General features: G+C 42.5%; 2 protein-coding genes across 2 annotated transcripts; one reads left to right on the top strand and one right to left on the bottom strand.

Moving 5' to 3' along the window:
• The first annotated feature begins 1,964 nt into the window (after window positions 1-1,964).
• Window positions 1,965-3,908, top strand: LOC307018019 (transcription factor Jun-like). Its single transcript, XM_079648054.1, has one exon. The coding sequence runs from the start codon at window positions 2,270-2,272 to the stop codon at window positions 3,218-3,220; it is 951 nt and encodes a 316-aa protein (XP_079504180.1). The 5' UTR covers window positions 1,965-2,269; the 3' UTR covers window positions 3,221-3,908.
• A 340-nt stretch (window positions 3,909-4,248) lies between these two features.
• tada1 (transcriptional adaptor 1) lies at window positions 4,249-15,636 on the bottom strand. The gene is made up of 8 exons (XM_079648051.1): window positions 15,510-15,636; window positions 14,542-14,633; window positions 14,380-14,445; window positions 11,944-12,038; window positions 11,563-11,775; window positions 9,957-10,108; window positions 9,679-9,835; window positions 4,249-6,274 (listed from the first exon to the last, which is right to left on the bottom strand). Exons 1-8 carry the CDS (start codon window positions 15,590-15,592, stop codon window positions 6,122-6,124), a joined length of 1,011 nt encoding a protein of 336 aa, XP_079504177.1. The 5' UTR covers window positions 15,593-15,636; the 3' UTR covers window positions 4,249-6,121.
• Window positions 15,637-15,986: the final 350 nt, after the last annotated feature.

The following is a 15,986-nucleotide window of genomic DNA, read 5'->3' as shown; positions in this document are numbered from 1 at the left end:
CTGTAAACAGAATAGCTGAAACTTTAACAAAATAAATAACTCAGTTACCTCTAATCATTAACCCATGTTTGTATAATGTAGTTAACTCCGTGTGTTCCTGCTAGCGTAACCTGACGTGGAAACGTTACTCGTGGATGGGGCTACAGAGCTGCTAGAAAGACATTCGAACCCGGTGCATTCCTCCGTCTGAATGTGGTGCACTTTTGCAAGATGTTTTGACAAATTGCTTGTGTTACCGCCCTTACATGCTAAACTCTTATTGCACTTTTGGTAACGAGCATTGTCCACATCGACACGGCTATAGTTTAACCACACCTCGAGCGCGTTCTCTCCGCCATCTCCTCCGTGTGTGTGTGTTGCATGCATGATGTAGCAGAGCGTGTGTGGAAACTGCCCCGCCCCCTCGCACACAGACGGGGGAGAGAGATCTCTCGTCTGGAAAGATCTAAAAGACGCATGTTGCTGTCTTTTTGCCTATTAGAAACGGAGTTGGCGACACTACAACTGCAATGTAATGTTTGTGTAGCAATAATACATAATACATATATTTATATATCGGCGGCCACAGGTTGTTTATCCTTGACAGTCGCACATGGGCACACATTGAGTGTTTTTATATTCAGCAAATGTGTACACGCTAAACTGCAGACTTCAAGAAGAAATAATACTTTCATTCACTCACGGCAAAAGTTACTTTACTTACTATAAAGACTCACGGTAAAAAACTGCACTCCCTGCTTCATTGTCATGAAGGTGGAATCTAACTATATCCAGAATAAGTTTTATTGGATCCAGGCTAGAAACATGTTTATTTCTGCTGTAAAGTTGGGCATTTTAACATGGGGGTCTATGGGAATTGCTCCTTTCTGCATCCATCCCCTGTCGGCCACTAGATGAACTGCAGTTTGTGGCACTTCCTTCTGGGCTTCCCTGCTCTGCGCTATGAAGCGCTGATTGGCTGTGGGTGGGCCAGACGTGCATGTGGGTGGGCCCAGGCCCACCCGGGCCCACCCACAGCTACGCCACTGGTCTCTACATAGGAAATGATGCATTCCCTACATTTTTCCTCAAATTCTAAATAAAGATTGATTGAATTTGGCTAAATATTTAGACCTGTAAATAAATATGAATCAATCTCCTTGCAGTGGTAAATTATACTACAACATGATATAATACAGTACAGTTTACAGGAGCAGTTCAGTTTACATAGGTTATGGAGTGTATTTTAGTTGATTTTATATATATTTCTGTATACTGTGCGTTTGTTTAGTGTATTGAGAGGTACGAAAAAGATTGTCATATTTCTTATAGGCTAGTATGTAAAATTGGGCAAATAAAGTAAATTGTGCTTTCTTAACACAGATCATCCTCCAAGCTTATAGGAAGGATATATTTTAATAAATGCGTTGTTAAAACAACAAAAGAGCTCTTGTTGCAGGTGTGACCTAATTTTCTTTCTTCCATGCCTAACCCCTAACTACTTTAAGAGCCAACAGCACTCATTTTTAATTCATAACTAGATTTAGCTATAGCCTATATAGACAATGGACTTTGATACGGAATTTACCCTTTTTCTTATCTAATGATTTGTAGAATTTGACGTTTCTTATCAGAAACATATGATGTAGGAACATGGAATTTTCTGCTGTGTATTTTTCAAGGTAAAGTCCTCACTTCACGATGCTGGGTAACTAATAATTGAGCGGGTAACTAAATATTCAAAAGCACTACGTAATCCCAGAGTACATTGCTTCACCGACTGCATTACCTAATCCCAGAAGCCACCGCGGGGGGCGGAGATATGGCTAGTTGTCAGAGCAACCTGCATGTCATTAGACATACCCCACCCACATTACCGTCTCCAGCCAATCAGAGGCCGTAGAAATGACATCATTGTTATTTTCAGTAGAGCTGCAGCTTAGAGGTGGATAAAGTTCGTCTCCACGTTGGAAGTGATAGAAAGTATTATCCCTATTCAGGACCGTTTGTGCTTATTGGGAAGGAGAAACAATCAAAGCGGATATTTTCAGGTGTGAAAACACGGAAGGCTCGAGCGGGGGAACAACCCTTTTTGTCGTTGAGCGCGCGGCTCACGAGAGGAAAGTTTTCTCAGGACACGAAGTTGTCAAAGTGAGTTGAACTTCAACAATAGGCGGACACTATCACAAGACAGTCGAGAGATAGGGAGTCACAGGACACATGTGAACAGTCGACTGTTATTTAAAAAGGAGAATAGACCTCCCTTCAGTTGTTTACATTTAGAAACTTTATGTCAAGGAAAATGGAAGCGACGTTCTACGACGAAGCAGTGAATGCCTCCAGCTCCCACCATGACGGGCCCACGGTGTATGGCTTCAACCCCAAAACCCTGAAGCAGACCATGACGCTAAACCTGAACGACCCGAAAAACTTCAAGCCCCAGCTGAGCGCCAAGGCCCTGGACATCCTGACGTCCCCGGACGTGGGTTTACTGAAGCTGGCCTCGCCTGAACTGGAGAGACTGATCATACAGTCTTGCACCGGGCTCACTACTCCCACCCCGACTCAGTTCGTATGTTCCAAGAACATCACTGACGAGCAGGAGGGGTTCGCGGAGGGGTTTGTGAGAGCACTGGCTGAGCTCCACTACCACCAGCAGCCCCCCGCCGGACACCCTGACGCTCAGACCGGCGCTAATAACAGCATGGTGTCCGGCTCTGCTGCGTCCGAGAGCGGCGGGGTTCCCTACAGCTGCACGGTGCGCAGCGACCCACCAGAGTACACAAACTTAGGGGCTTTCGGCCGGGCTGTGGGCTCTGCGTCTACACCTGCTTCCAGCGAGAGGCACCCCCCTTTAAGTTACCCGTCCCACAACCACATGGACCACCACCACCGGGCGGCGGCGCGGCTCTCCGCACTCAAAGAGGAGCCGCAGACGGTGCCCGAGATGTCCGGCGACACCCCACCGCTCTCCCCCATCAACATGGAGAACCAGGAGCGCATCAAAGCGGAGAGGAAGCGCATGAGGAACAGGGTGGCCGCGTCCAAGTGCCGGAAAAGGAAGCTGGAGAGAATCTCCCGGCTGGAGGACAGGGTGAAAAACCTGAAGAACCAAAACACAGAGTTGGTTTCCTCTGCTAACGTGCTCCGGGACGAGCTGGCTCTGCTCAAGCAAAAGGTCATGGACCACGTCAACAGCGGCTGCCAGCTTATTCTGACGCAGCAGCTCCAAGCGTACTAGACTGCCAAGGGGAAAAGATCCAAGGGACATTTCTTGGGGACCAAATGCAGCTTAGAGTGGCCTCAGCTAATTTCTCCAACACATTTTCCACTCAGGCTGAATCCACTAAGTTTCTGCAGACTATACAGACTGACAATTTTTGTGAATGGTCAGTGCGATCATGAATTACTACAGAGCAAATACGGACAGAGCTTATACTCTGATGTGACTTGTTAGATATTTCTGTCATTTTTTTAAATTTTTCACTCAAAACTAAATGGTATTTGTATTCAGTCAAGCCAAGGTAACGTGGCAATACTTTAAGCTCATTTTAAATGTTTTAAGTCCCATGCACAGACACCCAGAGGCTGTTTTTCGTTCAAACTGCAGATGGACAATGTGAACGAACTGTCGCCTTTCAAGTAGCAGCTTATCGAGTCAAGCACTGAGCATCCCACCAGCGACTCTACATTATGTACAGAGTAACACTAACAAAAACATGTCCCACACCTTTTTGCAAGGACTCTTATAGGTGTGTGTAGCGTCAACTGAAAAACTGCCTTACTTTCTTAACCTTTATGTTCATACAACTTTGTGATATAGGTGTAACTAATGTTAGACCCGAAATAACACTTTGTAATAATATTTGTACGCTGTCTTTTGAGCACTTCAGAAATGTAAATAGGACGAAATAAAATGTTGGACACGCGTGATGTGTGTTATCTGAATAATTTACTCTTCAATGTGTGTTAATGCATTTACAAGAGGTGTTTGTTATTGAAGGAACTGGGGTGGACGGGATATTGAGTCACCAGTGCAGTGTAATGGCTGGTGAAGCTACTCGGCCGCTCATTGGACGGTGAGGTGTCGGAAGTGAGCAGCAGGAGGCCATATATGGCAAGAGGACTTCACAATGCGCACTGGGACGGGTGACTCACCGTCCTACCACTACAGCTGCCGAGGACCCTAAGCATAAGCACAATTGTTTACAAGCTCTAGTAGTATTACGAGGAACACAATAAGTATTTTAACGCAAGGAATATTCTCAATTTATAAACTACTTGTACAAAAATGAGATTTATTTATGTTCTGCACTGTAGTTGAGTTACAAAATAAGGTTTTAGTAGAAAATAAAGATGTACAAATGTATATACAACCTGAACTAGATGCTGCCCACTAACATGGCAATAAGACATCTTCAAGTGCACTGAAATAACAAAATAAATGTAGCTTAATCTGCATACACACTGTGGACCAACACTGATGGATGCACACAGACCTTTAAACCAGACACCAGTAAATGCTCTAGGAATACTTTAGACATTTAAAAAAAAAGTGTATTCATGAGGGGTGAGTGTTATGACAAAAAGGGGCATTTTAAAGAGGAACTACACCCATTTACAAAATGCATACCCGTCATTCTTCTGATCTAAGAGTCAACACATATTAGTAAACATGCTCCGTGGAAAATGAATTGTGGAAGATGTTATAGACGACACATTAGGAGCACCCAATGGACATTTTCTGTTTCACAACTGAGAACAGTACGATAGAATTAAACTATTTTTTAAATAAAATAAACATTGAATGGGTCCAGAAAACCAGTCTCCTATTCATTTCCTATGGAGTGACTAGAATGTATCCTTGATGACATCATCCACCTGATGACATCACCAGGCTTGAGATTTACCCTTCTGGCTTTGAGAAAGTAGCTCATGTTGATGAATATTAATACCATTTTCCTTGGCTGTAGAAAAAAATAATAATTGGAAATGTAAATCTATGCAGTATTCCCCTTTAAGAGCCCCACACACCCACAATGAACCTACCCAGGTGTTTTCACTTATGTCTTGATTAGACCTCTCCAATAATCCTGTGCTGACAGCGCTTGATTGACATACCTGTTAAGGCGGAACAATTGAAATTTGCATCGTTCCAATTGGTGCATCGAGTCAGGGGACCTCACCTTACTCTCATCAAAGCGCTGTCTCCCGCTTTAACCTGAGATGAGGCCTAATCATCCAAAACAAGTGAAAACAGCTGTGTGTAATGTACATATATATTTTTTATATTTTTACCTGATGTAAACAAAGCTTGAGTGTGGTTTGTTTGAAATGACATATTCTAACGGTATTTGTAGGCCTGTCATGATAATTATGTTATCGTCGACATATTATTAGACAAACAATATATGTTTAAGACCTCAATAATATTACCGTTATGGACTTGTCGTAAGATATTCTGACATTAGTTTGATCATTTTTGCTAGTGCTTTGATGTTGCCGGTATTGTTTACATGCACGTTTGTTTTCAATAATGCAGAAATTGCTCATTAGGCCTATTTGACGTAGTACGTGGTTGAGCGTTTTTTTTTTTATATTCTTTCATTTATTCATAATATTTAAATATTTGTTCACCTTCTGATGCCTGAATACATTTAAGAAATGTTTTGGCTTTTGGAAGCATTATGTTATAATATTATATCAGTGGCATGAATTATTCAGTTGTATCAGTTTTTGGAATTATTTCCGGGAAAATATATCATCCAACAAAGTATTTATCGTGACAGGCCTACGTTGTGGTGCTCCAAGTCATTAACACTGCTTGTAGCCGATGGAAGATCCTACATTTTCCACAGAATCAGTTTCTCACTATAAAACTGTTTCAAATGATGGTTAACTGCCAATATGGCTGGAAGAACAAAGGAAAAATAATTTGCCAGACCAAATCTGTGTCCACTGTCCAACAGGTTTTGTTTCATCTTGCTCGAATCTTGCTTCATCCCTTTGTGCAACAGGGATGTGATTTTCCAGGTATTGTACAAAAAATGACACAATGTTTCCCATCCATTTCCATGATGGGATTCAATGTATTTGGTTCCTGATGACACCCACAGTTCACACACAGTCCTGTCAGAGGCTCTCAGCAGACCAGCAGGCCCTCCTTGGCGGCGAGGCGCTGCCGGTGGACGTGGTCCTGCTCTAGTTCCTCGTGGCTCGGGTGCCAGAGCCGCGACAGGATGCGCTCCATGTTCAGGGCGTACATGGTGTGGGAGGGCATCACACCGTGGTGAACCTGCATCAGAAAAGAGTTTCAGAAGGACATTTAAGTGCATGTCCAATGACCAATAAAAAACTTTCATTGGGTGTTTCTCAATGTCGAGGAAAGCTGCTCCAGAGCCACTATTTCAAGGATACTACGTCATCGAGTCCCGCCGAAGGACTGTTCCAATGTCCAGGATACTTGGATTTCTACCGAGGCCGGCGCACTTCGTTGCGTGAAATTTCGAGGCTGCGCATGTGTAGACGCCGCAACCTTAAAATCTCCACAATGCTTTGCGCACGGACCAACTTCCAAATCTTTGGCAAAAATCACGCTCCATTTAAGGCGGGGCCTCGCATATGACGCACACCTGTACACCTGTTGGCCTGTTCCACAATTCTTCGTTTTCCGAGGCTAGGAAGGATTCTTGCCTCGCTTCTGAAGCATCTGACTCAGAGGTACATGTGCTACCAAGCAAGCCTCCTCGACATTGAGAAACACCCATAATCTCTCAAAACCAAAGCACATACCTATTTTTAAAACTATGTATATTGGTATTTAGTAGTGTTCTTGAAGTATTCAGGTCTACATTTTAATATAAAGAATTCTACATAAATATGTAAAGCAACTGCCCTCTACTGGTTGAAACCATGCTATTGCAATTACATTTAGCAATTGGCTGTTCTGTTCTCAACCAACCCTTCCTCCCCGCCCCCTCCTCTACAATCTGAAGGCTTGTTCGAGATGAGTCAGGCCTGCACTGAAGCAATCACTGGTAGTCCCACCTTCCTCTGACATCATTCACACACGGTGGACTATAACCTGACATGAAGGTTTAGTCTGATAACAAATATTTATAGTAGGAGGTTGATAATAAAAGGCTATTTTAAAAGCATTTAAAATGAGCAATTACTAATTGGAGCTTACTAATAATGGAGCTATGGCCATAGGTTGAAAATATATGCTCATTTGAATATCAAAAATGCTTTGATAAGTTTCCTTTTGGTGGTTTCAATACTAAGTGCTAAATCTGTTAAAGATGCTAGGACCAGTATCATACATGAGCATATGTCCCTTACAGGAATGTCACAAGAAGATTTGACACCTCAGTACCACTTCAACAGGTATTGTGAGGCCTGGAGACACACAGTGGCCCAATTCTAAACCACCCCCTACCCCCTACACACTACCCCTACACACTACCCCTCCGTTTGCGCGGAGGGTCCGCCACATTAAGTGCCGTTCCAAACCAACGAGTGGGGAGGGGGAATGGTAGACCCTCCAGAAAAACGCGGGCAAAAATCCTTTATTACGCGATTAAACATGCGGGGTTCTTATGTGATTTTATGCGGTGAAATTGCGAAATATGCGGAAAGTTGCGAAATATGCGGGGAAAAAAATAACAATTTTTTTAAATATCGGGCTGCCTTATTTATTCTCTCTCACACACAAACTGCCACTAACGTTAAACCCCTTTACTATTCAATTAAACAAATTCAATGTTTATTTATTGTAAAAGCAATTGGGCTTTTTTAATCACACACACACACACACACACACACACACACACACACACACACACACACACACACACACACACACACACACACACACACACACACACACACACACACACACACACACACACACACACACACACACACACACACACACACACACACACACACACACACACACACACACACACACACACACACACACACACACACACACACACACACACACACACACACACACACACACACACACACACACACACACACACACACACACACACACACACACACACACCTCCGCCTCATTCCGTTTTCATTTACTCGTTCGTTATCTGACCTGCTTCAATCTTGTAGGCTACTCACTTCGTCTCTTGTAGCCCTCGTAAGGGTTTTGGAGGTGGAGGCCTCGCTGAACGTGAGTTGTTTGGCTTTCTTGTCCGCAGCAGCAGAAAGCATTTTCGAATGTTTGAATGAATCAAAGTGGGTCGTCCCCGTCGATTTGATCTTATGCTCCAACACACAGTTGCACGGGGTGCAGAATAGTTTCCCCCAACTTTTTGCCCGGTCTTTAGTAGAAATGTTCGTCGGTAAATGAGATGGATTAGATTTGTTCATCTTGGTGTTTTCTCTATCGTGTGAGCTCCACACGTTCACTCTATACAGTGTTGTTTACATTCTGCGATGCGCGAGCTGATGACGTCACGTCAAGACGAGTCAACTTTTTTTTTTCTCAACTTTTTGTGGAAAAATGCGGGGATTATGCGGCCTTTTGATAAATATGCGGCCTTTTAAAAATCTGCGCCATTTTGCTGATTATGCGATAAATTCTGCGATCGCAGAATCGCGTTTTTCTGGAGGGTCTAGAATGGGCTATCAAGCCCTCAAACAGCGAGTCTGCATCGGTCCTGACTTTACCTGCTGCCCTTCATGACCGGATTCAACGCTGTGAGTGTCCGTAAGGAAACAAGCTGTTCAGAAGTAGTTCCAGCAAACATCCACTGAAAAACTGCGATGTTAACAACCTCATGATAACGTCATCTTTTTTTTTTTTACTTAGGATCGTATACCTGTGTTTAGTCTAGAAAAAGGTAAATGTGTGCATTTTATTATAAAGTTCTGTATATTTACAGACTGTTGCAAAAACTAAGAAGCTTATAAACATTAGGTTTGAAACTAAAAGAGCTTTACAACTAAATTAAAGATGTTTGGAGTTTTATTTTAGTTATTCATTTGAATTTTTAGTCTAAGAGATGCTGATTTGAAACCGTTGTTACACACAGTTACGGCATTTCCTGTTTCTCCCGGAGAGAGGGGAGTTTGTCCCAAAGCTTGCTGCTGTATTTACTCCCTCCATCTGACAGGAGGGAGCCTCGTTGAGCTGCGAGTGTCACTCCGACACGGAGTTCACTTCGTCACGGAGTGGGTAGGGTGTGGTTTGGAATTGGGCCAGTGTCTCAATTCAGTTTAATCCGACACATTTAATTATCATCATAATGTCTGCTGAAAATAATTCCCCCTAAGAACAATGTGAAGTTCTGAAAAAATAGACGAGTCAAGGTTTTTCCTCTAATAATGCTAGTGTGAACACCAACTCCAGGTTGGAGGATCCAGGAAGTTAAAATATGCTGCATTGAAGCTCTACTCAGTCAAATTGACTTTTGGGCAGAGATAAATCCTAACAATATAATGAGCATTTGAAATGTCCTTCTGTAAAATTTAGTTTTGGGTTGATTATGGGGATTATGACCGGTTTAACTTCCTAAGTAGAACCACTATGCAAACCATTACAAATAAATACATAGGAACCATCACTTTTTTTAACGTGGTAACAAATTGGTAATGTGAATCTCAAGAAAATGTCACCGTTATCGCTATTGACAACTAAATATCTGGTATCCTGACATCCCCTGTGTCTCTTACCTGTAAAGCCTCGAGGAGATCAAACATGTTGATTGGAGGGAGGGGCGCGGGGAAATTGTCAGCAGAACAAGCCAATAAGTGCACAGCTTGTTGCTCTGCGTCATCAGGTGACACCTGAGGGGGCGGGCCAGCAGGGAGGGAAGCACTTGGAGGGGGACTGGAGAAAAAAAAAATAAAAATCAATATGGACTGAAAATGTGAGCAGTATTATTTCTAACTCTAGTATTAAACCTGCACATTGCTTATCAGCTAGCGAGAGCGAACACAGTGGTCCCTACCATTCAGTGACGCTGTGGTAAGCAGCGAGGCTGTTCTTTAAATATGGCTGCGGAGTGACATCACTCCCGAAGGCGTAGGGGAAGCGTCCGTCTCGTAGCCTGTACGCCTTCCTTCGGGTGATGACCGCAGTCAGAACGTCTTTCAAGTGGTGCTGAAATAAATCAGAGCAGAAGGTCAAGCAAGGTCAAGGTCTAAATCTCCTGGGTTAACAGAGGTGTCAATACATATATATGCCTCCATCTATTTGAAGCATCTGCAGTAGGGTGGTCCTTAGCGCCATGTACATTTTCGAATTATTTTATTTTAAGCTCCAACCACCGGAATTCGTTATGATAGTCAAGAAAACTCTCCTGGTGAATTTTATTCTAATTCCAACAACATTTAACCCTCCCTCATCAACCTTGAAGTTTAACCTCACGTAGGGTGGTCCTTACAATTGAAAGTCGGAAAGTCTAAGCTCCAACCCCCAGAATTCATTCTATTAGTCAAGAAAACTCTCCTGGTGAAGTTTTTCCTCAATCTGACAACATTTACCCCCCCCTCATGGGCTGCCACACCAGCAGCCATGGTGCTTCAACTGAGGCTACACTTCAAGGTTGATGAGATAGGGGTACATGTTGTCAGATTGAGGAAAACATTCACCAGGAGTTTTCTTGACTAATAGAATGAATTCTGGGGTTTGGAGCTTAGACTTTCAATTATTTTAAGGACCACCCTTATCTGCAGGGATGTTTATTACATGATGCCAATAACAAGTAGAGTTCCATGAGGTTGTTCTGAAATGAAAGACATTTGCTTACAAATTACTTGAGGATAGATACAACTACATTTGAATGAATTTCAAGAACCGGCAGTTGTGACATTAACCTTTTCAATACACGCGTAAAGTAGAAACTTGTTTGAGAGATCAACTCAGAGGTTAAAGTTAAATATGGAAACGTGCTTCTTAGATTGGTGCATTGATGACCTAGACCGAAACGGAAGTTAGCATTGCAAAATAAGGATCTGTGGCGGACACGTGTATATTTATATATTTTTTTCGCAGGAAGGTTAGTCTCGAGATGTTAACACCACTTTTATAATAGTTGAAGTGTACAATAGCTATAAGTAAAAAGCTGACGCTGACTATTAAGAAACTAATGCAAATAGCTGTGCACCACCATTGCTGACTCGGCTTATGTTAAGCGTAATGACGGTTAGTAGTGTCATTTAGTCACTTTTTGAATGATTCATAGAATCTTCTAGATTCAGGAGTCGGGGATTTACTGACATAGATCAAAATGTGATAATCTCTTAAGCTTGTATTTACTACATTCCTTGTTTCAGGAATCTAACGAAAAATCAGTGATTTCGAGACGAGGTAACTGGAAAATAATGAAACTAATTCTCTGGTTTTAGGACTTATTCCTGTACCACGCTTTTACTATTTTGGGTATTAAGTGCCTGTTATGTTTCTCTGCTACACATTGCGGATCCAGTGTGGAGATAAGTCTCCTGGGATCAACACCCTGATGTTGGGGTTTTGTCTGGCTGAGTGCAAGCATACTGCTTCTGGTCATATCTTACACATTGCACCTTTCACAGGAGCAGACAGTTGATACAAACCTCGACAGCATGGGTCATGCTGCTGACGGCATCTTCTGTGATGTTGTCCAGGCCCAGCTCGAAGGCTGTCACCATCATGCGGGCCTCCAGCTGGCCCCGCGTGGGCAGCAGCAGGGTGTGGGCACTGAGGCGCAGCTCCTCCTCCTCGCCCCCCACCTCGCGGGGGCTGAACGGCTGGGCGGCGCTCAGGGGGTTCTGAGGCTGGAAGCGATGCTGAGGGCGCAATCAAGAGACACAAAGATCAAAATGATACAACAAGAATGCACCTACTGATTGATTAAATGCCACTAGTGTATAAAATAAACATTATTTAAGCAGTTACTTTAAATACATTTGACAGAGCTGCTGTTTACTTATCACCATCTGACAATAAGTACTTACATCAAATCTCTGTCTGGAGGAACATTTCTTCTTTCCTTTTGGTTTCCCAGGTTTTGAAGCAGAGCCACCTTGCCACTGTAACGGCCCTGCGCCCTCTAATGGACATTAAAAGGAACAAAAGAAGCAAAAAGACACATTGTAACTAGACGCCGTCATTGGAGCTCTCGTTAACGTGTTTATGTAGTCATTGTACTGTGTTTGACGACAACTTCCCTGTTCCCCATGTATGTTGTTGCTGATTGTGTGCACCTGGTGCCCGGGGTTGTCTCCTCCCCCCTCAACTGTGTCTTGTTAGTCTGTGTATTTAGGTGCTGTTTCTTGTTGGGCTGAGTGGGGGGGTGTCAGATCCTGGTGGCTGCAGGCTGGGCTCGCGTGAACAGCAGCAGGATTGAGGCTGTGTGAACTTTGTGCACATTGTTTTAATAAAGGCCCACCCCGGGTTATATCTTTGGACGTTCTGCCTCTGCCTCCGTGCTTGGTCGGGGCCGCTCAACGGTCAGTCTCACAATTGGTGTCAGAAGTGGGATTCGACCAAGTGAGGAGGTAAAATTGATGAGAGGAAAGAAGAGGGACCGAAGAGAGGAACCGCGGTTGGGGGTGGCTATGCCTGGAACTGACCAGGGGGCCACAGCTGCTGAAGCAGCAGGAGATGCGAGACAAGCGGCAGGAGACGAGAGACAAGCGGCAAGAGACGGGAGATGAACGGGCCATTGGAGCGGCGTTTGCAGGCCAAGGAGGTGCACCCGGACCCCTGGGGAGTCTGCAGGACCTGGGTCGTGCTGGAGGCGGACCAGCGCCTTGCAGCGGGCCGGGACAGCTTCCGGATGGGTGGCAGCACGACATGTTTGATGACGTTTGAGGGTGTGTCCATAGCCTCAGGGGAGGGATCTAGTGTGTCCATAGCCTCAGGGGAGTGATATATTAGGTCCATAGTCTCTGGGAGGGATCTGGTGTGTCCGTAGCCTCAGGGGAGGGATCTATTAGGTCCATAGTCTCTGGGAGGGATCTGGTGTGTCCATGGCCTCAGGGGAGGGATATATTAGGTCCATAGCCTCGGGGAGGGATCTGGTGTGTCCATGGCCTCAGGGGAGGGATCTATATTGTCCGTTCTAGACACTCAAGGACTTGAAGAAAGCCAACTTGGTGGCAGATTGTCTATCCCGGTACATGAAAATGGAGGTACTGTGCGCTTTAGGAGAAAAGGGGGGGAATGTAACGAGACGCCGTTACTGGAGCTCTCGTTAACGTGTTTATGTAGTCATTGTACTGTGTTTGACGACAACTTCCCTGTTCCCCATGTATGTTGTTGCTGATTGTGTGCACCTGGTGCCCGGTGTTGTCTCCTCCCCCCTCACCTGTGTCTTGTTAGTCTGTGTATTTAGGTGCTGTTTCTTGTTGGGCTGAGTGGGGGTGTGTGACATCCTGGTGGCTGCAGGCTGGGCTTGCGTGAACAGCAGCAGGACTGAGGCTGTGTGAACTTTGTGCACATTGTTTTAATAAATGCCCACCCCGGGTTATATTTTTGGACGTTCTGCCTCATTGCTTGCTTGGTCGGGCCGCTCAACGGTCAGTCTCACACACATTTAGACAACATCGATATCCCTTAACAGGCTTTTATACATTTAGATTTAACACCCAACAATATGCTTATTTGCAGTGGGTGGGCAAAACATGTCTTTCATCAAATGCTATTTCACACACTTTGCTATTCCATCACTAAACAAATTAACTTAACCACTTTTTATTATCTCAAAATGTACGATAATGCAGTACCGAAGGTATTGAAGTAAATGTAAAACATAAACTTGGCTAGTTAATGTACAAAAGATTGTGTTAGTAAAAGTAAAAAAATCTTAGACATGTAATATAATCAGAACTCTTGTGCAGTTTCAGAGAGTTATACCCGGCCTTGCTGCCGTAGACCTGTGTATGTGTGGTCACCACGTGGTCCAGGCAATTTGCAATTTTGTTATTTGATTTGATCTTAAATCTACTTGGTCATTTACTGTATTCATTTGGTTGTATCTCTCCTTTATATCTGTCATATATCCATATCGTTAGACCATCTCATTAATTACTAATTTAGTCGTGTGTCCATGTAGCACTCGAATTGATACTGTAAAATACTTGAGAAACCTATCTCTGTGCTTCACGGACTTACACATTTTTTAAAATTGTATAAATATATAAATTACAATTGCTACTACTGTTACTGTGCACCAATGATTACAATTCTATTTTCATATGTATTTTTTAGATTTCTCTTTTATCCCTTTTTTTATTTTTTATTAATTGTGTTAATTACCGCTTACATCACTCTCTCTGTTGCAAATGTGTATGTGGGTTTGGGGGTAAGGGCTGAGTAAGTGTTTGTACTGATTTGTAATACAATACAAAATCTGAATACAAATATATTTAAAAAAAAGAAAAACGTACCAGGTGTGGAGACAATGATCTGGCAGCGTGTGAGGATGGCCAGGAGAAAATCGTTGTGAATATGGACTGCAGAGGAAGGAAAAAACAATGTAAGCAATTCAGATAGCTTAAACTTTTTTATAATCAAAATATAGGCCATAAATATTTTTTGCGCTTACTAACCATTCTCCTGAGCCAGCAGACGACGTGCCTCAATGTCAAACTCCTCTTTGCTGATCTTTTGTTTGAACCAAAGCTTCAGGTTCGCCCAGTAACTGCGAGGAGAGGCAACGTTAATAAAAACATCTTACTCTAAGAGCTAAGGTTAATTTACAGTATTCCTTTCAATTTCATAAAAAATGTTTATGTCAGAACAGAGTAAACAAAAAATACAAAATCACTATTAAATACCCTAATTTAATTATAAAGACAATTGTTTTGTATTTTGTATTATTACACGTTTTCTGAAATGCTGTTTGAATCAACTTATGTGATCATTTGCGTACATTTTCAGAAAAGAAAATCTAAACATTTGACAAATCCAGATTAATTTTGTTTGATATATAAGAGTCAAATGTATTTTACAGGAGGAATTTGGATATATCTCAGAAAAATACCGTCAACAGGCATTAAAAGAAAAATAATGGCATTACAAAAAAATCTTACATTCTCCAAGACACTTCAGGTGAAAAACGTTAAAATATGCATCTAATTAATTATACCATGACACTTCCCCAGTTCATCTCATTGAGGAATGTTTTGTGCTACAATATTTTATTAAATGTTTTGTTTAAATACAAACGAGGCACTATCTAATGCCCACTTGTGGTGTATTTAGGAGAAATCTACAAAGTTGAATTGATGCTAATTCATGATACACAAGCAGTATTCATACAAACCTACAACTTTAGTTATTTGCATTTCTTCCTCCTGAGAGCACACATTAAATAATGTATAATAACACTAGTGGCTTAATGAGAACTGTTGCTTAGCAGACAGGCTGCAAACACTAGCAACCTGCTAGTTTCCACATAGCTATTAGCTAGCGTTAATGGCAAATTACTTCAGATTTCAGTAGCAAAGCAAGAACGAAAATATACAAAAACAAACACCAAATACAGTTAAACAAGCAGATATAACGGTTTACTCACTGCTTGACATTATCACCAATTGCATCAGTTAAATTCTTCTTTGCGATCTCGAGCTCGCTAGCATGAGCTGCCATGGCGTCCATAAACAGGCCTGGATTGATGTCATCAGGCGGCGACAGCGGCTTCACTTTTTTTTATCTCCAAACTTTATTGAAGCAGGTCATTTTTTGAAGAACAGGACGTAAACAAGTTCATTTATTTACCGAATTGCGGATAATACTGGCTAGAATAATCAATAGATTCGCGATATTAATTTCCCTCGGATATTCTGTAATTGGTAAAGAATGCTAAATAATAAATTTCGAACAATATTTCCATATTTGTTTACTGACAATTCCAAAGAAGATGGGGCAAGGTTTGAGGTTGAGCTCGGCAAGAAGTAGGCTACAATATTTAGAGCACCATTACATGAGAAAATGCTTTGCAAGGTAAAACATTTGTATAATTTTAGGAAACTTCTCTATTTGTATTTAAGAC

The sequence above is a fragment of the Notothenia rossii genome (assembly GCF_949606895.1).
Source record: "Notothenia rossii genome assembly, chromosome: 9".
In the NCBI taxonomy this organism is placed as follows: Eukaryota; Metazoa; Chordata; class Actinopteri; order Perciformes; family Nototheniidae; genus Notothenia; species Notothenia rossii.
Note: the sequence above shows the minus strand (reverse complement) of the source record. Positions and strands in the feature narration are given on the sequence as shown.

Bases quoted from the DNA above. Each gene is read 5' to 3' on its own strand.
- tada1 (XM_079648051.1), bottom strand. From the start codon at position 15,592: ATGGACGCCATGGCAGCTCATGCTAGCGAGCTCGAGATCGCAAAGAAG. The intron at 11,776-11,943 runs GTAAGTACTTAT...TTGCGCCCTCAG, and splicing joins CCTCCAGACAGAGATTTGAT to CATCGCTTCCAGCCTCAGAA. The intron at 9,836-9,956 runs GTAGGGACCACT...TTTTTTCTCCAG, and splicing joins TACCACAGCGTCACTGAATG to TCCCCCTCCAAGTGCTTCCC.
- LOC307018019 (XM_079648054.1), top strand. From the start codon at position 2,270: ATGTCAAGGAAAATGGAAGCGACGTTCTACGACGAAGCAGTGAATGCC.